General features: G+C 34.5%; 2 protein-coding genes and 3 long non-coding RNA genes across 5 annotated transcripts; 2 read left to right on the forward strand and 3 right to left on the reverse strand.

Annotated features, from left to right (window-relative positions):
- Positions 1-1,250: 1,250 nt before the first annotated feature.
- LOC111211638 lies at positions 1,251-6,909 on the reverse strand. Its single transcript, XR_007319792.1, has 5 exons — positions 6,823-6,909; positions 6,566-6,736; positions 5,095-6,486; positions 3,855-4,871; positions 1,251-3,772 (listed from the first exon to the last, which is right to left on the reverse strand). It is a non-coding gene; the product is annotated as an uncharacterized LOC111211638 (long non-coding RNA).
- A 298-nt stretch (positions 6,910-7,207) lies between these two features.
- Positions 7,208-8,192, forward strand: LOC106428024. Its single transcript, XR_001285564.3, has 3 exons — positions 7,208-7,437; positions 7,706-7,806; positions 7,893-8,192. It is a non-coding gene; the product is annotated as an uncharacterized LOC106428024 (long non-coding RNA).
- A 224-nt stretch (positions 8,193-8,416) lies between these two features.
- LOC106428010 lies at positions 8,417-13,882 on the reverse strand. The gene is made up of 4 exons (XM_048748298.1): positions 13,463-13,882; positions 13,289-13,371; positions 12,561-13,214; positions 8,417-12,477 (listed from the first exon to the last, which is right to left on the reverse strand). Exons 2-4 carry the CDS (start codon positions 13,360-13,362, stop codon positions 11,880-11,882), a joined length of 1,326 nt encoding a protein of 441 aa, XP_048604255.1. The 5' UTR covers positions 13,363-13,371; positions 13,463-13,882; the 3' UTR covers positions 8,417-11,879.
- LOC106428009 (glutamic acid-rich protein-like) lies at positions 10,058-10,718 on the forward strand. Its single transcript, XM_013868744.1, has 2 exons — positions 10,058-10,162; positions 10,215-10,718. Exons 1-2 carry the CDS (start codon positions 10,058-10,060, stop codon positions 10,716-10,718), a joined length of 609 nt encoding a protein of 202 aa, XP_013724198.1.
- A 7,890-nt stretch (positions 13,883-21,772) lies between the features above and the next one.
- LOC111211637 lies at positions 21,773-23,462 on the reverse strand. The gene is made up of 2 exons (XR_002662570.2): positions 23,147-23,462; positions 21,773-23,071 (listed from the first exon to the last, which is right to left on the reverse strand). It is a non-coding gene; the product is annotated as an uncharacterized LOC111211637 (long non-coding RNA).
- Between the last annotated feature and the right edge of the window lie 125 nt (positions 23,463-23,587).

Below are 23,587 nucleotides of genomic sequence, written 5' to 3' on the forward strand. Positions count from 1 at the left end.
CTGTCCCAACTGCTGATAAGTTTGTTGAACAGCCACCAGCCATAAAATCGAGTAAGTATATAGAGGAATGGGGCGATAGTTTGAGTCTGCGTAAAAATGACGAATTTCCCTGTAAGAGCGTAATTCAAGAGATCGTCGATAGAGCTGCTTTTAGTGAATGCTATCATTATCTCACCAAAAAGTCGGATCGTAGACGATTGGTGATTGGATGTTCGCAAGCTAGCTGTAAATGGGGATTACGAGCTTCAAAGATTCCGCAAACAGACTATTTTTCGATTAGGAGCTACAGGAGTAAGCATACATGCTCTCGGGACTAGTCAAAGTGACAGCAACGATAAGCGAAAAGGGTCAGCAGAACTAGTGTCAGCCTTTTTGAATGAAGAATTCCTGGGAGGCTTGGAAACTCCAAGTCCGAAGGTTATTAAGGGTCTTGTTAAGTTCAAACTTGGGGTAATGATAACATACTCGACAGCGTTGCGCGGAAAGAATCTTGCGGTTTGTGATCAACATGGTAATCCGGAAGATAGCTACAAGATGATGTATAGCTATTTGTGCATGTTAAAGTAAATGAATCCGGGAACAACAACCGATGTGAAATTGGATGAGGTGGGTAAGTGATAGTTGTGGATGCGACATGGCTGAAGAAAGGATATGGCGGTGTTCTAGTTTTTGCCAAAGCTCAAGATCCAAATCGCAGCATTATCCACTAGCGTTGGCAGTACTAGATGGAGAGAATCATGCTAGCTGGACTTTGTTTTTCGAGATGCTTAAGAGAGCTATACCAGACTCTTATGAACTGGTTTTCATGACTGACAGAAATCAAAGCCTGATCTTCGCAGTAGCAAACGTGTATCCACAGGCTCACCATGGCCATTGTTTATGGAATTTCAAGGAAAATGTGAAAGGGCATGCTTGTAATGTTAACAAAGATGTAGCCGGGCATAGATTCAAGGAATTGGGCAGATATTACACCGTGGCTGACTTCGACTCTGCCTACGAATCGTTTAAGAGAAGATATCCTTCGGCTTGGAAGTATGTGGAGGAGCATACTGAAAAAGACAAATGGGCAAGAGTTTTTTTTCCACGTGACAGGTACAACTTGGACACAAACAACAGTGTGGAATCAATGAACAACGTGTTTAAAGAGGCAAGGAGGTGGGCCTTAATACCAATGTTGGATTGTATCATGAAGACATTCTCGGATTGGTTTAATCAACATCGCAAGGATGTTGTTTCTGGATCTGTGGAAACCAAGCTGGTGCCTCTGGTTGAGAACTACTTGCACGATCTATGGCCTGTTGCAAGAACGCTACCTATGCGGGAGCTTAATAGCTATGAGCTTGAGTACGAGGTCACCGACAGTGATGGGAAGATGTTTTTGGCGAACTTGGTTGCGAAAACTTGTACTTGCAAGGTGTGAGATTATGAAAAGATACCGTGTCTGAACGGTCTGGCTGCGTACATATATTACACTAAGCGCGGTGATGACGGCGTTGGCACGCGGCGTGATGTCCATATTCACTATCACGAGCTCTGCTCAAAATACTATTGGGTGGAACTGTGGGCATTGGCGTATTCCAGGACACTTTATGTTGTGCCCGACAAGTCTTCCTGGAATGTACCAGATGACATAAAAGAGCTGAAAATCATACCTCTGAACCGCATTACCCGTAAGGGAAGGAGAAGAGTTAAAAGGCATCCATCTTGTGGAGAACGACGGAAAAGGACACATAACAAGAGGCGGCCAAGGCAAAAATATTGTTTCAATTGGTTGTTGTTTGGAAATGGTGCTAGCCCCTCTGCTTGAATTTAACTTGGTTATCTGCTTGGTAAAACTTGGTTATCTGCTTGGTAAAACTATATGTTTTTGTTTGATTATGTTTTTGTTTGACATTAGTGTTATCTATATTAAATTTCGTCTCCCTTAGTTTTACATTTGATTCCTCGAGTGTAACTTATAATTAAACCCAACGGTGTAAAAGTTTTGGAAAATTCGTAAAATCTCGAAACATATCCATTAGAAGACCTTCACCTTCATGTCTCACTTTGTTAACGAAGAATATGTTATAAAATAAATTTTCCGGTTGTAATTATAACCGAAATGTTAATACACATTACAAGCTGCCTACCATTTTAAAGTAGTAATATCAAAAATAAAATTGGGAAACGAAATCAAAAGGATTAGTAACACTAAATATGTTAGAAACCACCAAAAATAGAACTATGAACAACTTTCGTAACACTAGTATAATATGTAAAACTAAGACCAAATCTTTGGAGGAAATTTTTTTTTGGGTTTGGCGCCTAAAAAATTAAATATTTTCAATCAAATCATCGAAATCTCTCTCTTCTTATCTCAACACCAGATTCTTCCCAGACTTATCCATTTCCCTCTCTCTCGCCCTCTCTCTCTCTCCTCTCTTCCAATTATCTCACAAACATCTCCCAACATGACCCACCCACACGAGGAGTACATGGACATGAAGGAGTTGAAGAAATACAACAACATGCTAGGGTGCATTGCCGATGCTCATTTCGGGATCCCTACTAGATGTCCTTGTGGGGGAAGAATCGTCGACGAGGTTTCTCCGAGTAAGAAGTTTCCCTCCGACTTTGATACTCATTCGGGAAGGAAATACTTCACATGCGCCAACTTTGAGGTACTTTTCATATATTAGGGTTTTGATTTGAATCATGTGATGATTGTGTTAGGTTTCATATGTATGAATTGGGTTCTATTTGCAGGATGATGGACTCCACTTCCGTCAACCATGGGTCTTCGCGATCCAGGATGAGGTTAAGGGCTTACTGAAGCGCGTTGACGAAATGGCTGTAGAGATCACTGAGCTCAAGGATGAGCTGAAGCGTGTTCGAACCTTACAGTAATATTGTTGTTCATGTCTCATTTCGGTTTCAGTTTGTTGTTGTTCAACCATGGTTTTCATGGTATGGTCTTTCATTAAGCTATGTTGTTGTTGTTCAACCATGGGTCCGTTTCATGGTCTGGTATCAGTTTGTTGTTATTAATGGAATTTTAGTTGTTGTTGTTGTTCAACCTATCAGTTATTAATGGAATTAGAGTTGTTGTTGTTTTACTAGTTTATAATCAGTTATACTAGTTTTACCATTTTCTCATTGTTTTACCGAGTTGTCCTAGTGTTAGCATCAGTTATACTAGTTTTACCATTTTCTCATTGTTTTACCGAGTTGTCCTAGTATTACAATCAGTTATCCATAACTCCTACTTTTTCATAACAAAGTATCATAAAAATTGGTTCACCAACAAAACATTATCCGGGATGAAACTTCAACAAAATAGGTTCATAAAACTACATAATCCGACAAGGAACACCAACAACTTTACTTCTTCTTCGATCCCTTCTGCGCTTCCTTCACAAAGACTCAAGCGACCCTAACCTTTCCTCAATTTTTCCACTATCGACATCACTCTCTCAAACTGATTCCCAAGACTTTCCATTTTCTTCATCACATCTTCCAACATCTTCTTCTGTTCTGCCACTTCTTCCCCTGCCGCAATGCCTTCAAGGACTGCATGTTCTGCATTAACGGATCCTTCACTTACTTGTCGAGCTGCAGTGTCTTTTTGATACATGTCTTCAAAAACGACGGTATATCCTTCATTAATACGCTTATTCCAGCTATCCACAGAAATATCAGGGCAATCGTCATCGTTGTCCTCTTCATGCATAACGGCCAAAAGAGCTTTTTCTTCATCATTCCTGGTAGGTAGGATGCTGTCAATATCCTGTGGCTAAGAACACAAATTAGTTACAAACAGTTTTACAAAGTTTTACCAACCTAATAATTTGCAGGAGGAAGAAGAAAACACTAACCTTAATCCTATCCAGTTCTTGATTAACACTTGCAAGAGGAAACCCTTTCATTTCTGTTTTTTTGAACGTTTACTGACACATTCTCGAACACTCTGGATCAACTTCCTCAACCGGTTGTCTAAACCTCTTTCCCAACTCAGTAATTGCTTTGAAAGCAAGAAGCTACAAAACCAACAATTTTTTAAAAGTTAACAAAACAATACTTAAAATTTAATAGCGTTGTAATGTTCTATTACTTACCTCTAGAGGAATACAGAACCCTGGAAGTGGCCATAGCGTCTTCTCTTTCACCAATCCTCCGAAATGATCCATTGTGTGGGAGATCTCCTTAACCATATAATCAAAGGAGTATCTCCCCCATGGAAAGGTCTTGCAGTAACCAAGATCATCCACAGCTCTTTGGAAAAAATCCAATACATCATTGGCTCCTGGACCAACTTTGGTTTGCGCGCATATAACACTTCCTAAAAAGAACAGAACCATCATTCTCAACCTGTCTCTATAGACTCCCATTGCCAACAACTTCGCTTTCACATCCTCCAACCTTATTGTTTCGCCGTTCTTGAAATGGCGCTTCACAAATTTGTTCTTACCAAACTCCTTGTATCCGAGAGGATAATTGCAGCAGTTTAGGCCAGATATCAATGTGTGTTCCCTCAACCCATAACGGATGGGAAAACCATTGACAATGAACCACACCTCTCTCCTCTTCGCGACATCGGCAGTACGCAGTAACATCATCCACATTCCCTAAACTTTGTGGTTTGAGTTCGTCTTCTTCCTCCTCTTAAAATTTTCTTGTGCATCTGCATCCAGTTTCTTGTGGAACAAGTGACAGAATTGTGGATGCTCCTCAAACCACCTCCTCTCCGCATCACTTGCCGCCGGTTCTAGAGACAAAAACGTGTCGATAACGTCTACTATCATACACCTTGTCCCTAGCTTTATCTGTTTCTTGTACTCCGATTCATAGAAGAACATTCTACTTTGCTTGACCGCCTCGGTAACCTCAAATTCCTGCAAGTAACGTAAAGTTCTACGTCAGTTATACCAGTTATTCAAATAGTTTTACCAAGTTATTCAAGTATTACTATTATACCTACGTAATACTAGTTTTACCAAGTTTCACCTAGTTGTTCTACTATTAGAAACAATTATACCCATAATTCCTAGTTTTCTTTTACCGAAACATTCATATTCATCCTAAATTACCACTCATAATCCATTCCTAAATTCATACCTCCTCCTCCTCTTCCTGCTCTTTATCTTCTTTGTCATCTAGGGATTCTTCCTCGCGGTTTCCGTCACAGACATTAGTCTCTACTTCGTTCTCTTTTCCCTCATCTGAGGCTTCCTCCGCGGAAACAGCCGCAGTTGAATGCAGATCCTCTTCGTCCTCTCCTTTTCTCTTTCGTTAGAACCACTCGCTTCCGCTTCCCCTTCTTTCTCTTCATCATTCGTCGCATCTTCATTTCCATCTTCGTCGCCGTCTTCGTCTTCGTCTTCGGCCGTCTTTCTCCTCCTCCGACGTCGGACCACTCCGTTCAGACCCAACAGCCACCGCAGCTTCCACGAGGTAATTCATCGGCATGACATCATCTGTTACCAGCGTAGATTCTTCCGTCGTCTTTGTCGTCTCGTTCTTCTCCACCTTTTTCTTCTTCGCGTTCTTCTACACTTCTTTCATCGAATACTCCATGTTCACGTCAATTTCTTTTCTCTTAGCTCTCTTGTTTCAACTATCTTCCTCAATTTTGCAAATCTCCTTGATTTGGGTTTCCAGGGTTCTTAAGGAGAGCAAAAGGGAATAGAAAGGGGAAATTTGATTTAGACAGTTTGTTTTTCGAAATGGGAACGGTTAAGTAGAAAAGGAAATTGTTTTACGGTTTATCCAGTCTTCTTTCTTCGGTTTAATAATAATTTACGGTTGGTGTTTATCCGGTCCACTTTGGATAACGGTTTGATTTATATCGGATTAAAACTGGGTAAAACCAGGCAATACTCGTAAATATGTCAACTTTCCATCGGTTTTTTGGTCTTTTACTTAGTTTCTCACTTAAACAATTATTATTTTTACTTTGTTTTATAACGGGTCTATGCTAGTTTGCTTCATGAGATGTGGGGTAACCGAGCTCTTTCCCCACCACCTTTTCCTTCAGGAACTACTCCGGTCACCATTTAGCCGCCGTTTACGACTCTTCAGTTTCGTTTCCATCTTCTTTCAGTTGCACTTCCAAAGTAAGGGTTATTAGTGAATCGAATTTGTGCAAGAGTATGATGAACAAGTCTAGGGAGTGTTCCAGAGGTAGTCACTAACCGAAGAAAGAAGACCGGATAAACCTTATGCCAATACTATTCGTCTTAGCGGCAGGTGACTTATGAGGAGAGAGTGGACTTATAAATGTCCTCGCAGGTGAGCTCAAAGAATCAATTTTCCTCTTAACGCCAGTAATATTAACAGCTCCTGCAGATAAGCTTCCAGATCCAAGCAAGCTATCCTCTTCATTGATGAAGACTCTCTCATCAAGTTCGCTTTTATTACAGACTGCATCAGTGTAATCTTTTTCTAGTGTGATCAAGCTGGTTGAGATGGATGTCTCGTCCAGTAAATCCTCAAAGTATGTCAGACCATCTGAAAATGAAAATCCATTATTGAAAAACAATCCGGTAACTGTTCAATCAACTTACAACAAAAATGTTCTTAGACCAACCTGTGTCAATATTATCTAGCTTGTCAGTTTGGCATGCGGATGGCTTCTTCTTCAATATTGTTTCTATCAAATTATTGGTCTTGTCCATTGTTGCCCTCAGCTCATCCTCTGAGGCGTCATATATCTTGCAAAGCGATGCAATCAAGTCTACATCTTTGTCACCTTTCTTTACTGAAATTAATCACAGAAATGAGAATAGATTATAAATATATCCAATGCCGCCAAAGTTACCAGGCTACAAGAAAATAAACACTTACCAAAGCGTGAAGAGTCTTTGATGCAGAAATTTCTAAACCGGCAAGGGACGTGTATGATCAAAATAGCCTGACATCGAAAAGAAAAGTTAGCCTATACTTGACTACATTTTGAAAAGTAATACTAGGGAGTGTTCCAGAGGTAGTCACTAACCAGGAAATTGTTTTACGGTTTATCCGGTCTTCTTTCTTCGGTTTAATAATAATTTACGGTTGATGTTTATCCGGTCCACTTTGGATAACGATTTGATTTATATCGGATTAAAACCGGGTAAAACCAGATAATACTCGTAAATATGTCAACTTTCCATCGGTTTTTTGGTCTTTTACTTAGTTTCTCACTTAAACAATTATTATTTTTTACTTTGTTTTATAACGGGTCTATGCTAGATTGCTTCATGAGATGTGGGGTAACCAAGCTCTTTCCCCACCACCTGTTCCTTTAGGAACTACTCCGGTCACCATTTAGCCTCCGTTTACGACTCTTCAGTTTCGTTTCCATCTTCTTTCAGTTGCACTTCCAAAGTAAGGGTTATTAGTGAATCGAATTTGTGCAAGAGTATGATGAACAAGTCTAGACAAAGTGCTCGATGTTCCAGAAACAGTCTAAAGATGAAGGTGGGATTGGTTTGGTTTTCGATTTTTAAGAAGCTCTTGTACGACCATTTAACATTTATGACTTTTTTTTCTTTGATTCATTTGGCATATTCAGATGGGTACCTTAGGGTTTTTTTTTTAGCTAGTTGAACTAGTCAATTGGCAGCTTCAGGTTGCTTATTGACCTTAATACATTCATTGCTTATTCTTTACACAAGTATACATGTACTTTTTGATTTGTTTTTATCTGATTTCTGGTTGTCTTAATTCTCAACATTCTGAGTTTCAGAATGTTATCAATTCTCTGTCGTCCCCTGTCTGCATCTGTTTCTTGGAATCCAGTGAGGAGCTTTGTTTTAGCTTTCAACTCTGTTTCTCCAATCTTCCAAGGTACATCCCTATTTCACTTTATTTGAACAACAATTATAATAACATTATGTGTGTTGCCTAAAATGGTGATAGACTTGTTGTTGCAGATTTGAAAGTTTGTGATAACAGATGCTTGGCTGTAGCAGAATTAGCTTTACCAGAAGACAAAGGTGATTCAGTTTTATGCTGTGGCATTCATTGGCCCCGAAGACTCAAACAATCATGTTTTGATACAGACCTACACGAGGGTTGTTGCTGTTGCAACTCATAAAGGCATAGGAAAGATGGCAAAGCTGGTACTCTTGTGGTGATTCCATGTTTGTTGAATTATCTGAGAATGAAACAAAAGGGTTTGAATCAGCTTTGATTTCCTTTCATTCGTGTAAAGTATAACTAGATGTTTCCTGGTCAGGTTTGGCAGGTGGAACGGGACATGATGACTGAAATTAATATACATGTTCAATTTGAGTTACAATAATCACAAAAAAAGTAGATTAAAATAAAAAATTTTAATTAAAAAAAAAGAGAGTTAAACTTCAAAATCATAATTGATTTCAACAAGATATCTAAAAAAAAAAATATTTGGAAGAAGAACAACTAACCGGTTTAACCAACAGCCGATTGATTGCGGAAAAAAAAATCGGTTATTATCAGGGTTTAATCAGCGAAGCGGTTTTAGTGTATGTTCAATTTTAGGAATTAAGAAAAGAGTTTTTGAAACATGCCAGAAGAAGACAAAAGATGTTAATGAGGGGTAATCTGGGTAATATGGTGGTAACAGCAAAAATGGCACCACACCAATGTGGGGCCCAGTTTCAATTGCTTTTATTTATTTATATATCATTTCAACGTTGCTACTCTCGGTATCGTCTGCTGGTCACTCTAATATCTTGCTCCCCAAGCATCGCAGAGAAGCCTATCGAGCTGGGAGAGAATCTAGAGGAAAGGAAGGAGAAGCGAGAGCTGTTACTTTTTGTCTCTGAGATTGAGGTAAAGTAGAATCTTCATTTCGATTTCTCTCAAGGTTTGCTTGCTTAATCTCTGGAATCTCTTCTCTGCCGCGTCGTTTTATCTGGTTTAGTGATGACTCATCGCATCTCTATCTATGGTTTCTGATTTCGTTGATCAAGTTGCTTTTGCCTCTGTCTTCTTGTTCGCTGTGGAAAAAATTGAGGTCTGGTTTTGCTTTCGCAGATGAAGGATTTTAAATTGTGATGGAATCTCTTTATTCCAAGTTCAGTTTCGCTGATCAGCGACTTTGAATATTGTAATCTATTCTTTGAATAATCTCTTACTTTAAAGTTCAGTTTCGCTGATCAATGATTTAGGATCCGTTAGCGACATGAGCTATATATATAGTTTTTAGATTCAGGATCGAAGTTGATGATATTTCGAATCCTATAGCGAAGAATCATCAGGTTCCATGGTTTGAGACTTTGAGTTTACTTTCTCTGCTTTTACGGCATCATCGATTGGTTTGATTTTAGGTGATAATAGTCTTGAGGTTCCATTGTTTCGAGACTCAGCTCTCACGATCTAACTACATTGTATCACTGCTTCTACGTTTGTTTTGGTTTTTTTTTTTTATCTGGATTAGTCATTGTCTCGTTCTAGAGATAAGTGAGTTTGATTTAGGTGATATAATCTTTATGTTCCATTGTTTTCGAGGCTCATCTCTCACGATCTGGCTGTTGTATCACTGCTTCTACGTTTGTTTTGCTTCTGAGGCATGTTTTTAATCTGAATCGAGTTCATTGTCTCCTTCTTTCCATATCTGGAGATAGTGAGTTTACTTTCTCTGCTTTTACGGCATGTTTTTTCTTTAATCTGGATTGAGTCATTGTATCTGTTATTTCCATATCTAGAGATAAGTGAGTTTACTTTCTACGGCATCATCGATTGGTTTGATTTGGGTGATATAATCTTCATGGTCCATTGTTTTTGAGACTCAGCTCTCATGACCTATCACTGTTTCTATGTTTCTTTTTGCTTCTTAAGCATGTTTTTAATCTGAACTGAGTCATTGTCTCCTTTACTTTCTCTGCATCGGTCGTTGAGGCTCGTCTCTCACAACATAACTGTTGTTTTTGAGGCTCGGCTCTCACAACATAACTGTTGTTGTATCACTGGTTCTGTGCTTTTGTTTGCTTGCTGAAGCATGTTTTTTTTTAACATCCGCCTCTACAAAGCTTATAAGGGACCTTTATGAGCCAGTGTGCGTTTGGTTATGTCTTCTTCTTACATTGGTTTTTGGTTTTGCTTACCTGCAGAGATGGATCCCAAGCAACCAGTGGTTCTGCAGCTTTTAGAGAGCTTGAAAGATTCATACATGAGCAATGATTTCAAGACATGTCAACAGTTGTTGGGTCAGCTCAAGGTTGGATTGATTCACTCTCATTTCAGATCTTCAGACACTTTTATTTCTTCAGGACATTGTGGATCAAAAGGCAAGTCTTGATGGAACAGATAATGAACAACAACAACTTGGAGAATTGAGCAATCCTCCTCTTGACATGAAGTCAGTCGACCCCAGTCTTTGGGAGGTAGAGGATGCAGAGGATGATCAGGATCAAGAGCTTGATGACTATAACAAGATCCCTTATGATGCAGAATGGATCGCCAAAACCAATTGCGTGGAGTACCCTGCAACTATCGATGTCAAGGAAGATAATAAAGAGGAGGATAATGCAAAAGAGGATGAAGAGGAGGATGATGATTCTGGCGCAGAAGAGGATGAAGAGTATGTAGTGGATGAAGAGAGCTCGGAAGAGGATGAAGAGGATGATGATGCAAAAGAGGATGATGATTCTGATGCAGAAAAGGATGAAGATTATGAAGTGGATGAAGAGGAGGATGATGATTCTGGCTCAGAAGAAGATGAAGAAATCCAGCAGCCTTTACGTCGATCATCGCGGATCAAGAATGTTAAGTAGTGCGCACAGTTTGGAGACGCAGATACCTTGATTCCAGCAAAACCCTCTACTCTCTCACTACTCTCTTTCAACACATGATTTTGAAACTCATCTTCATAATCTCTGCATCATTTCCATAACATCAGTTTAGTAGTTTACCACGTAAGAAGCTTTCTATATTCTTGTATCTAGCTAGCGTTCTAATTTCTAAACATGAAGTAGGAATGTGAGGAACGCCCATTTACACAACTTCTCATATATATATACACGTAGCTCCTTCTTTTCCAAGTATCTCATGCTTCTCATATATATACACGTAGTAGATTGTCTTATTGATTCTCTCTTACTTCTTAATATAAAAACCATGAAGAGAATACGATAATATATAACGATATATCCATTAAAAAAAAAAGTTAAAACCAAAGGCAATATAACGATATTCATTTCCCTTGCATTCTCTCTTACATTTTATTATGTATGATTTTGTTCGTACAAGGCTTGCTTTGGTTTGTTATGAATATCTAATGTTGTTATGTGTAGTTCAAAGAAGAGTCTCGTATGGACGAGTCTCCTAAAGCTATTTTGAAAGAAAACAATATAGTTTAAGAAAGTCATGTAAACAAATTGATTGAAATTATTGGAGATATATTGAGTTTAATCAAAGCACAAATCAATATTTTTTTGGAACTGATAACCAAATATATCCAAAATCAAAACTATATTTCGGGTTCAGTCGGATCTTTGACATGTAACTAATCTGAACCGAACCTGACTAAACCCAAACCGAATCAAACCCAAACTTTTATAATATCCGAATGAAGTTGAAATTCATGAATCCAAAATCGAAACTTGAATGAATCCTGAACCGAAATCCGATTGGGACACCGATTGCCCAGCCCTATGACTGATCAAGGAACTAGATAGCCACTTAGGTGAAGCCACATGACTTGGTTGGTCAAACCCACAAGCTTACCACTTACAAAAACAGTAGGAAAGGCGATATTAGGTAGAAAAAGCCAAGAATAAATTATATCTTGTGCTGGTTCACTTGTATGTTTTTCTACCTAATTTCAACAAAAGCTTTGAAACTAAAATAACGGTAAAGAAGTATTTCAGATTTCATCTATTGCATAAATTAAAAGATAGAAGCAAAGAATAAACTAGTAGTGTAACCTAATGTTCTTATAATGTCTTTTCTAATAGAGGTTTACATATGTCGGTGAGAGACACGATCCTCCTCATCACTCTGGGTTTCCATGCTTCCTTCGCGTTTTTGTCAAAGAGAGACCTCCACACCTCCAAAATGTTAGACTCCATCACTTCCCTGGCAAACCCATTCTCCTCTGAATTTTTTTTGGTACACCTCAACTTGTCATCTATCCTCTTCAGCGCTTCTTCAATTCTAGATGTAATCTCTCGGCCATCTGAATAGCTTCCTTCTCCTCTAAGAATTGTAACAAGGCGATCTAGATCTCTGATTCCTGCCGCAAAATCCTTCCTAGTAGTTCTGATCACTTTCGATTGGACCCATCTGGCATCATCATTCTCAAATTCTTTATCCTTAGGTTTGATATCATAATTAACATAAAGCAGTCGTTCTGCCACAGGACTATCCTGATCACGGTCCTTTGTTGCATCTATCCATAACTTAAGGTAGAACCACAACGTACTGCGATAGTCATCATCACGCATGAAGAACATCGATTGAGCCACAAGTAGAGAGAGCTCAATTCCCAGTTTCACAACCTCCTCTTTCAGTTCTTGCTTTGGAAAATCAATCCTGCAAAACAAAAATACATAAACAAAAAAGGTCAAAATTTGCAACGTAGAATTATTTAAATTTTTGCTCACAATATGACTGACCCCAAAATATAAGGAGTATGTGAGGGCAGTGCCCTTATCTTTCTATGGATTGGTTTGCCTGAAATAGGATCAAAGATGCCGCTAATAATGCTATTCCTTATCTCCTTCAGAGTATATGTTGTTTCTTTAGCTTCTTCATCAAAGATAGACTTCCACAAGTCATAAATGTTAGGCTCTATGGTCTCCCTCATAAACCCATTCTTCTCCGAAACATTCTTTTTAGACCTCAGTTTATCATCTAGCCTCTTCAACACTTGCTTGTATTTTTCAATAGCCGAAAATAAAAGTCGATCATCGTAAGACCGACCTTTTCTTCTGAGAATCCTAACAAGCCTATGCATAACCATGACTCCGTTGGAAAAATCCTCCCAAGTGGTACTGATCAGTCTCCATTGGACGGATTGACCATAATTCTTAAACACTCTTTTCTTAGGTTTGATATCTCTTAAGTAGACACAGTGCATAACACGAAGCAGCCTTTCTAATACGGGATAGGGGCGCGGATTATAACCTCTCCATAACTTATAGCAGAAGAACAGCATAGTCCGGATATCATCACAAAGTAAGAACATGGATTCAACGACGGAGACAGAAAGCTTGACCCCTAGTTGTATAACCTCCTTTTTCATCTCCTCTTTCACAGCAGAGCTGTTCCTACAAATCAGAAAAAAAAATCAATATTAATTCTGACTTTAAATTATAACCTGAAAGTGACTAACATAACTTACCCTGTAGTGTATGGGTAATATCTCACCAATCGAGGATTGCGGCGGATAGCACCATAAGTGGACTTTGATTCCATCTCAGAGGTCTTTCCAGTCATCCAAAACCAAAAAAATAATAAAATAACAAAGTCAGAATTATCATCAAACGCAAATTAATCAATATATCGACATACGCACCAGTTATATTAATCGAGAGCAAGGGGGAGAAGAACCCTATAATAATATTAACTTTGGAATCAATATGACATCAAAGCTCAAAAAAAAAACAAAGATGATGTTCAGAAAAAGGAAACAAATCAATTCGTAAACAGAAATTTAGTGAAATTTTCCTTTTTGGTGAAAAATATCTTAAACACTGAAAAGGAAAATTTCCCTAAATTTCTGTTTATTTCCCTAAATTTCTGTTTACGAATTGATTTTCAGTGTTTAAGATATTTTTCACACCAAAAAGGAAAAAAAAATAAATATAAGGGAAATTTTGGAGAAATGAATTCAAATAAGAATATAATTTGAAAACTAACCTTTATTTAAGTTTTTGGAAAATACACTTATACTAGACGGTAACCTGCGTCCTTTCGCGGGTGAATGAAATTAAAAAAAAAAAAAAAAAATATATATATATATATTTGGACAACATCAATTAATACTAACTAGAAACTCCAACCGGTCTAACAAGCCAAACCGGTGGGATTGAATCGACATAAAGCAAAGCAGAAGGAGAACTCCTCGCACCGCGTGCAAACTTATCCGCCAAGGTATTTTGTGCTCTAAAAATATGTCTGATCCGGAAGTGAGGGAAGAAAATCTTACTGCGGTTGAATTCTTCAATGTGTGTAGAGAAAGCAGACCATTCATCAGGTGTCGACACCATCTTCACCAGCTGAGAACAATCCGTCGCGAACAATCCGTCGCGAACACTACGTCAGAAAATTGGAGGGTCTTCATGCATTCCATTGCCCAAATTAGTGCTTCAAACTCAGCATGCAAAGGTGACAAACTTCTACGAAGATTCATTGCCCCCATCATGATATCGGTCGAGCCACTCTTTCTGCAAAACCATCATTCTCCCGTAAACATGTCTTTCTCTTTCCAAGCACCGTCAATATAACAAACTCTAGAGCCTTCCAGGGCTAGAGCCGCAGATTGTTATAAACTCCCACTATAGGAATTCTCCACAGGACCATTCACGGTTAACTGTGCCTCCATCCACATCTTACTTTCCACATCGGCCATCCGCAATATCTCCTGTGGGTTGCCATCCTTGTTTGAATAAATCTTGTCATTTCTAGCCTTCCAAATATACCATAATATCCATGAATAATAATTTAAATCCTCCTCCTTTGGTAGTCTCCAAAATAGATAATCCATATTGGTGAAAATGGACGACGATGGAAAGATCACGGGAGAGGAAGGAATCCTAGAAAGTACCCATGTTTGTAAAGCTGGGGGACACTCGAAGAGTGCATGATTAGTTGATTCCTCTTCTGCCCCACACATACTACACCGTGTATCACAAACCATCCCTCAAGTTATAAGATATTAAAACTATATTAAAACTTTTAATTTATAGATATTAGAAAGTTAAAAATCATAGTAACAAATATTATATATTATATAATGAAATACTGAACGAAATTGTGCATGTAAGTTTATATAAAGTAAGCTTCAACTTTTAAAAAAACTTGTGTAATTGAAGTATATTTTGTAGAAGTAAATATACAAGAATAAGCAAAGACTAATATAAAAAATTGTTTTTATTTTGGAAAAATACTTAATTTTAATGATATATGAGATTATTTTGATGTACGTGTTGGCCACCTAATCATATATAAACATAGTATTAGTAATAATAAATCTGAATATAATATTTCTCACAATTAAACATAGTATTAGTTAACCAAATCATTAATTGTTGAAAATAATATGGTCAGCTTTCTTAATGTACATGAAACATATACAAAAAAAATGAGAACAAATATTTATTTTCTCACAGTTAAACATATACAAAAGAATAGAGAAAATTATACAGACCTAAATAAGCACTTGATTATCTTTGTCTCGAGTGTTACTGACCCACAAGTTAAGTTCTTTTAATTTTATTGACATCACCCGAAGCAAAACAAAAATTAAGGAAAGGAAACTTAGGTTTGAATAAACTTTATCATAGTCCAAAAATTAAGGAAAATAAACTTAGGGTTGAAAAAGATTATAGTAGTTTCGATGTCTAGTTCAACTTTTATATGGAGAATAAATTTTATAAATTAAATGAATAAGATAAGGAAACTTAGGTTTGAATACCGAATATATATTGAATTATAAACGATTTGTTACATTAATAGTCTAATTTGACTTTTCAATCAAACCAAAAAGATTGCACATCATGTTTTATGATTTCAATAATTTCCTGTTTTGTTAGAGCGGTTATCCAAAAATATCAAGGGACCCCGAATATCAATTCATTAAAAAAATTTAATAACTACCATACAAATTTCGATCTTTAAAAAAAAAACAAAACAACACGCTGTTTAAGAACAAATTGTATGATCCTTTCAAGAATACACGATCAGTAACCTTAACGAAAATAAAAACTACACTTAACAGTTAATAAATCTAATGACTTTCACCTTAATCATCCATAGAGACTTCTTTGGTTTTAAATTAGAGATGAAATTCAAGCCTTGCATTTTGAATGATAGTTTTGAATCATTTGGGTTGTGATGGAGGTGTAGACATAGTATAGGTTAGGTATATATATATATATATATATATATATATATATATATATATATATATATATATATATTGAATGGATTATAAATTGTAGGTGGTGAAAATTCTCTAGGCAACTAAATTGTTACGCCAAAAATCTTGCATACAATCCATAATTGTGGCTGTTTTCTTTGGAAAGAAATTATTTATGTCTACAATTCAAAAAGGATCGTCTAATTTTCATTAATTTATAATCCCCTCATTGATAATATTTATGTCTAGAATCCCTAATTGTGCATGATCTCCGAATTTATATGGCAAAAAGTAATCAACTCAAGAATCAAAATCGTATTATTGTCATATCTAAATAGTTAGCTCAAATTAGTCAACCATAATAAATTTGGAAATCTAAACATTCGACTTCCCATAAAAAAAGTATTCATAGTCAACCATCGTTGTTTAAAAATAAAATCATATCATATCTCGATTCATATGGAAAAAATAGATCAAACATTAAGATGGTCGTCTATTTTGCAATCGCCTGTTTGATAATACTCAGTTGTCTAGAATTCCTAATTGATCATATATCCGCATTTAATTGTCAATCACACATTACTCTTTTCTATTTTTAGTTTCCATATGTTACATGATTCGATTTCTACTTGTCAATCCTTTTAAATTAATATATTGGATCGTTTTATGTCAATTTTAAACATACTGAACGTTGCAAAGAAGCACTATGTTATATTACATGTATTACGATGTCTTTAAAAATAAATGGATCGTTTCATAATATGAAGACATATACCATTTTGTAATGATATAAAACACGTTTACAATAACCGAATTTGATATCAACGTAACCTTTAGATCATATATAAAGCAACAATACAAAGAAATAAAAAGACGTTAACAAACAGTCGGTTTTGATTTGTTAATCGATTTTTATATCACATAAGATATCATTATATTTCCTACGATATTGACCTAAATTATAAACCATCGACCATGTAGTGCTGGAAACATACAAGTAATTACAAACATTAAAAGCATGTTCGAAATATATATAGAGCACCATAATGTTTTATATTCACACACAGCCATTGATATTATCATCCATAACAGCCCATGTAACCAATTAATATGATTAACACATGCGAAAATTACTAAAAGGAAAATTGCATTACTCAAAAAAGAAAGCACTCTTTTTTTTGTCAACAAGAAAACACTCACTAACTATGGGTTTATTTGTGAAATAACTAAGGGAGGTGTATTCAATTGAGAGTTTTAGGTGATTTGTGTCAAAATGACAAATCCACTGTTATTGAAACATGAATTTTAAAAACTCATTTAAAATCTTGTGTTATTGAACTTGACATTTTATAAAGTACTCTGAAATCCACTGTTATTGAAAATATTTTAAGTTGTGGAGTTTTCAAGTTCTCAAGTGATTTTAGAGTGTTTGGGTGGAGTTTCTTAGTTAAAAAAAATAAAACTCAAGTCTCATGGTTTTAGGTGATATTCTAGAGTGGTTTAACAAAAATCATTTTATTCTCCGCAATTCCTTAAAATCATCTAAAACCTCATTAAAAGTGAAAGCACTTCAAATTTTAGATTGAATACATCCCCTAAAAGAAAAGGAAAATTAGATTTGTAGTAAGATATTAGAGAGAGAGAAAGAGAAAGGAGGAGAGAGATTGAGATTTTAGTTTTTTTTTTGGGGTTATTGGGCATAATTTCCCTAAATAAAATATTTATAGGTTTTGGTGTGCGTTTCATCATTGTTACCGAGCAGGTAATACATGTATGTGCTGGGATATCTTAGCTAAAATTTCACTTGTAATTCTTTATGGGGTTTGTATCATGTCTGCCCTTCCTTCTTACAATATTTTGTAATTTTTGACAACGATTAATAAAAATCAGATTAGCCGGAAAAAATATTTGACTAATATGTGCTATAATATCATACATATTATAAGGTAACCATGTCATTCTCCAATACTTATGCACAAATATAAATATTTAGAATTATATGAATTATAATAATTACTTACTATTTTATTGTATATAAGTTTTAAATCGTTTTGTAATTTATATATATTGAAAAATAAGTAGGATTGTTTTTTTAAAAAAGACATCTGGTTTTACTTATAAACAATTTGATCGATTCATTTATTTTTGGACATGTGAGATTTCTTTTATTCATCTCAATGAAACCATAAACGTTTTTTGTTTCTAAATAGGCTAAAATCTGATTACTTTATTAGTTACATTAAATTTGATTTATTATCTTGTATTCATATACTTTTTTGTAAAATTATGTATCATTTGAATATGTTATTCCGGGAAAAGATAGGAAAGTGTTGTAAGTTCAAAACTGCATAAGGGAACATAATTGGTAATTTATTTAAAATTTATGCATGTATATAAATATTTATGACCAAACCTAAATCGTAGTAGTTTGTTATATATTGTTTTTACTGGTTTATATCAGTTTTGAGTTGTTTGTAATTTACATGCATGAAACAAATAGAAGACTATTATAAGTAATAATATGTGGCTGACTTAAATAGAACTCTTATTTTGAGTATATTAGTCAAGATCGAATCACTGACTCGTTGTTTGGATATATTGAGTTGTATTCTTCATCTAAAATGAACACTAACTATTTTTATTCTAATTAAGTTAAAACTGATTTATTATTTTGGGAAAAATTAATTGTCAATTCGGAGTTACATAAGCAAACATAATCGGTAATCCATTCAAATTTTATGCATGTACATAAATATCTATGACCAAACTAAATCGTAATAAATTTGTTAGTATAGTGTTTTATTAGGAGTTTTCCTGCGCCATGCGCAGATGTAAAATATTTAAAAATGTTATATATAAATAAAAAATTTATTCTTATCTTTTACTTTTATTAGTTTAAAGAATAAAATCATAATGTAATTGTTTTTAGTTTGATTTATTCAAGTTTACTTTGACCTTTTAATTTTGCATTATTTAACTTTTGATAAAAATAATTGAAATTTATAAAGTTACTTTATTATATATTCTTTATTTAATTACCATTTTTAAATATGTCTATTTGTAAATATATAAATGATTTCTAATAATATATACATTAAATAAAAATAACTTATATACGTTGATAAAATATATTTTAAACTATACTTATTTTAATAATAAAAATATGATTCATATATTGTTGTAAAGTTATTAGGTATCATAAAATCTTACCAAAAACATAAATCTAAATATAGTAAATTTTGCAAGTCACAATTAGATTTATGCCATGTCATATTTCTTTTAAGCCATGTCATCATTTTTTGTGAAAGTTAATGTAGTGATGACACATATACAAATCACTTCTCAGATATAGTTTAGGGGATTTGCTTATAAGTTTTGAGTCGTTTGTATGCATAAAAGTAAATTGAAAACTATTATAATTAAAAACTACTCCCTCAGTTTTTAATATAAGTCGTTTTAAAATTGTGTACATAGATTAAGAAATCACTAATTTTTTATATTTTGTAAACAAAAAATCATTAATTATTTACCTAACCACAAATTAACCAATAATAAAATAGAAAGCATATTATCATTGGTCATATAACATTAAGTGTTAATAAATTTTACATAGAAAACCAAAAACGTCATATAATTTGGAACAGAATAAATTCTCTAAAACAACTTATATTAAAAAACGGAGGGAGTATATTTTGATCTGCACACCCATGCACGTTTTGTAATAACTTTTATATAAACTTAGGATTTTCCCGTACTACGACCGGGGTATTCATATAAGTTTTAGTTAAAATTAAAAATTTACACTTATATTTGAATATAAATTTTCACATATTACATTTGATTTTAAACTATTCAATTGGTAAAAAAAATTGGCTTGTATTTATTCATTGCCTTGTATCTAAAAGTTTTTACATTATTTAACTCACAATTTGTTGTTTGTTATTACCGGAAATCTTATATAGAATGATAAATAAGATGAGTGAAAGTTAACTAAACCTGGTTATGATTTAAAATACATTCAATCTTATTTATTGAGGTTTGGTATAAAACAATCGTAAAATTAATAGCCGATTTAAACTTTGTTTTAACTTTAGAATTATTGAGTTGTAATACCAAATTGAACAGTTTCATAATAGAAATAATAGAAATAGAATTGAATAAAAATTGATCCAAGCATAAAGATAATATTATTCTCTAAAACAGTTCATGAAAATAAATTATAAATAAAATATATAACATACCAAATTAAACCAGTTTAAAGAACATTTTATTAAACAAACCATCACTGGAACTTTATATTTAAATCATATAAACCAATAATGACTCTCTAATTAGACCTTCTTCGATGATACACTATTTTTTCCTCTACAATTTATTCTAAAATACTTTAATTCTATTATATAATAACTTTTGCTCCAATGGTATTACTTTATACTAGAATTACTCTATTATAAAGTAGAATATAGAGGAATGTCACATTTCTACTCTAAAAAATAGAGTAAAATGCGACATTCCTCTATATTCTACTTTATAATAGAACATAGTAATGACAGTCAAAAAAAAAAAATAGAACAGAGTAATACTATTGGAGAAAAAGTTACTCAAAAATAGAGTAAGTGTAAATTATTGATGAGAAAATAGTGTGTCATAGAAAATGCTCTAAATTAAGAATTTTCGGCCTCATCCCAAGGAGATTAATCTTTACTTTTATGTTGGTTTGTAACTTTCATGACTTATTTTAAAGTTATAATCTGGTGTTATAAGAAGTTATATATGGTGAAGATTTAATTTAATATTCACAAATTTTAAATTATATATGAAGATCATTGTAGTAGTGGTTACAATGTTGGTGCTCTTGGTCTAAGTCTTTAAATAACTCTCCATGATGTGTTTGAGTCTCCATTTTACACTCTTTTCACCGTAACTGTTACCAATGAAATGTGTTTCAATCATCATAATTACTACCAATGTTCGTGGTTAACTACATATGTTTTTGTGTGCCCAGTTATTCATCGTAACATGTTACAAAAAGAACATACAAATTATTTTTAAAATGTATTCCGTTTGTTTTCTCGTTGTAACAAATTCACGGTAATTATTTTCAAATATATGGTGTAAGATTAAATATTTCAACCAGACCGAAATCTTCAAATATTTGAATGGTTCCTATATTTATATATCCGAAAGTACATAAAATGTATATATAATTAATATTTTTATATACCGAAACGAGAACCAAATCCGAGTATATAAAAATATTAATTATATATACATATAACATTACTAATATTTATAATTTAAAAAACTATTAAAGTACATAAAATATTTAATAAGTATCCGAATTACCTAAAAGTATCCGGATATTTTCATCCTAAATATCCTAAATTTTTATTTACATTATCCTGATTTTTATTTTATCCAAAATACCCAACATTTAACCTGAATTTTCCGAACCATCCAAAATAACAAAGGAAAGCAAATGAGAACAAAAAATTTTCGGATATTTTCCGGTTCCTAGTTACTATCCGAACGGAACCGAACCGAAACTACCCGAACCGAACATGAACTGGAAAGTAAATGAATTCTCTAATCCCTTAACTGATACCTGAATCGATACCCGAAATGGCCATGCCTAACTTGGCTGGTAGATCCGCCCCTGAGGAAAACAATTAAACTTTGGAGTGCGTCCTGAGGAGGTGACACTGTTCACCCCTATGTTAAGCCCGGCTCAAGTTCAACAAAAGCTTTGAAACTAAAATAACGGTTAATTAACAAGTATTCCATCTATTACATAAATTAAAAGATAGAAGCAAAGAATAAACTAGTAGTAACCTAATGTTCTTATAATGTCCTTTCTAATAGAGGTTTATACAGGTCAGTGAGAGACACGATCCTCCTCATCACTCTAGGTTTCCATGCTCCCTTCGCTTTTTTGTCAAAGAGAAACCTCCACAACTCCAAAATGTTAGACTCCATCATTTCCCTCGCAAACCCATTCTCCTCTGAATTTTTTTTAGTACACCTCAACTTGTCATCTATCCTCTTCAGTGCTTCAATTCTAGATGTAAACTCTCGGTCATCTGAATAGCTTCCTTCTCCTCTAAGAATCGTAACAAGGCGATCTAGATCTCTGATTCCAGCCGCAAAATCCTTCATAGTGGTTCTGATCACTTTCCATTGGACCCATCTGGCATCATCATTCTCAAATGCTTTATCCTTAGGCTGGATAGCATAATTAACATAAAGCAGTCTTTCAATTCCTAGTTTCACAACTTCCTCTTTCAGTTCTTGCTTTGGAAAATCATTCTTGCAAAACAAAAATACACTTAAAAAGTAAAAAATTTGCAACGAAGAATTATTTAAAATTTTACTCACAATATGACTGACCCGAACATGTAAGGTGTATGTGGGGGCATTGCCCTTATCTTTCTATGGATAGGTTTGCCTGCAATAGGATCAAAGATGCAGCTAATAATTCTATTCCTTATCTCTTTCAGAGTATGTGTGGTTTCTTTAGCTTTTTCATCAAAGATAGACTTCCACAACTCATAAATGTTAGGCTCTATGGTCTCCCTCATAAACCCATTCTTCTCCCAATCATTCTTTTTAGACCTCAGTTTATCATCTAGCCTCTTCAACACTTGCTTGAATTTTTCAATAGCCGAAAATAAAAGTCGATCATGATTATCGTAAGACCAATCTTTTCTTCTGAGAACCCTAACAAGGCTAAACATAACCATGACTCCATTAGCAAAATCCTCCCAAGTGGTACTGATCAGTCTCCACTGGGCGTATTGACCATAATTCTTAAACACTCTTTTCTTGGGTTTGATATCTTAAGTAGACATAATGCAAAACACGAAGCAGCCTTTCGAATACGGGATCGGGGCACCTATTATAATCTCTCCATAACTTTTGGCAGAAGAACAACATAGTACGGATATCATCACAAAGTAAGAACATGGATTCAAAGACGAGAGAGAAAGCTTAACCCCTAGTTGTATAACCTCCTTTTTCATCTCCTCTTTCACAGCAGAGCTGCTCCTACAAATCAGAAAAAATCAATATTAATTCTGACTTTGAATTATAACCTGAGAGTGACTACGTAACATAACTTACCCGCTAGTGAATGGGTAATATCTCACCAATCGACGTTCGTGACGGATAACACCGGGAGTGGATTTTGATGCCATCTCAGCGGTCTTCCCAGTAATCCAAAACCAAAAATAAAAAATAACAAAGTCGGAATTATGATCAAACACAAATTAATCAATATCCACAATTTAGAAACAAGAATACGAAGAACAAAACGCACCAATTCAATCGAGAGCAATGAGAGAAGAAACCCTAATAATATTAACTCTGGAATCAATATGACATCAAATTTCTTAAAAATAAAGATGATGGACAGAAACCAATCAATTCGTAAACAGCAATTTTGAGAAAAAATATTCCTTTTCAATTTCCAAAATATTTTTCACCAGAAAGGAAAATAAATAAAAATATAAGGCATAATTAATAAAATTTATTAGGCTCTTTTTCCATAATCAGAATATTAAA

The sequence above is a fragment of the Brassica napus genome, chromosome C2 (genome assembly GCF_020379485.1).
Source record: "Brassica napus cultivar Da-Ae chromosome C2, Da-Ae, whole genome shotgun sequence".
Lineage (NCBI taxonomy): Eukaryota > Viridiplantae > Streptophyta > Magnoliopsida > Brassicales > Brassicaceae > Brassica > Brassica napus.

What these genes read in the sequence shown, in the direction of transcription:
- LOC106428010 (XM_048748298.1), bottom strand. Translation starts at nt 13,362, where the DNA reads ATGGAATCAAAGTCCACTTATGGTGCTATCCGCCGCAATCCTCGATTG. An exon ending in TATTACCCATACACTACAGG is followed by an intron (nt 13,215 to 13,288) that starts GTAAGTTATGTT and finishes TCTGATTTGTAG; the next exon opens with GAACAGCTCTGCTGTGAAAG. An exon ending in CATACTCCTTATATTTTGGG is followed by an intron (nt 12,478 to 12,560) that starts GTCAGTCATATT and finishes TTTGTTTTGCAG; the next exon opens with GATTGATTTTCCAAAGCAAG.
- LOC106428009 (XM_013868744.1), top strand. Translation starts at nt 10,058, where the DNA reads ATGGATCCCAAGCAACCAGTGGTTCTGCAGCTTTTAGAGAGCTTGAAA. An exon ending in AGTTGTTGGGTCAGCTCAAG is followed by an intron (nt 10,163 to 10,214) that starts GTTGGATTGATT and finishes TTATTTCTTCAG; the next exon opens with GACATTGTGGATCAAAAGGC.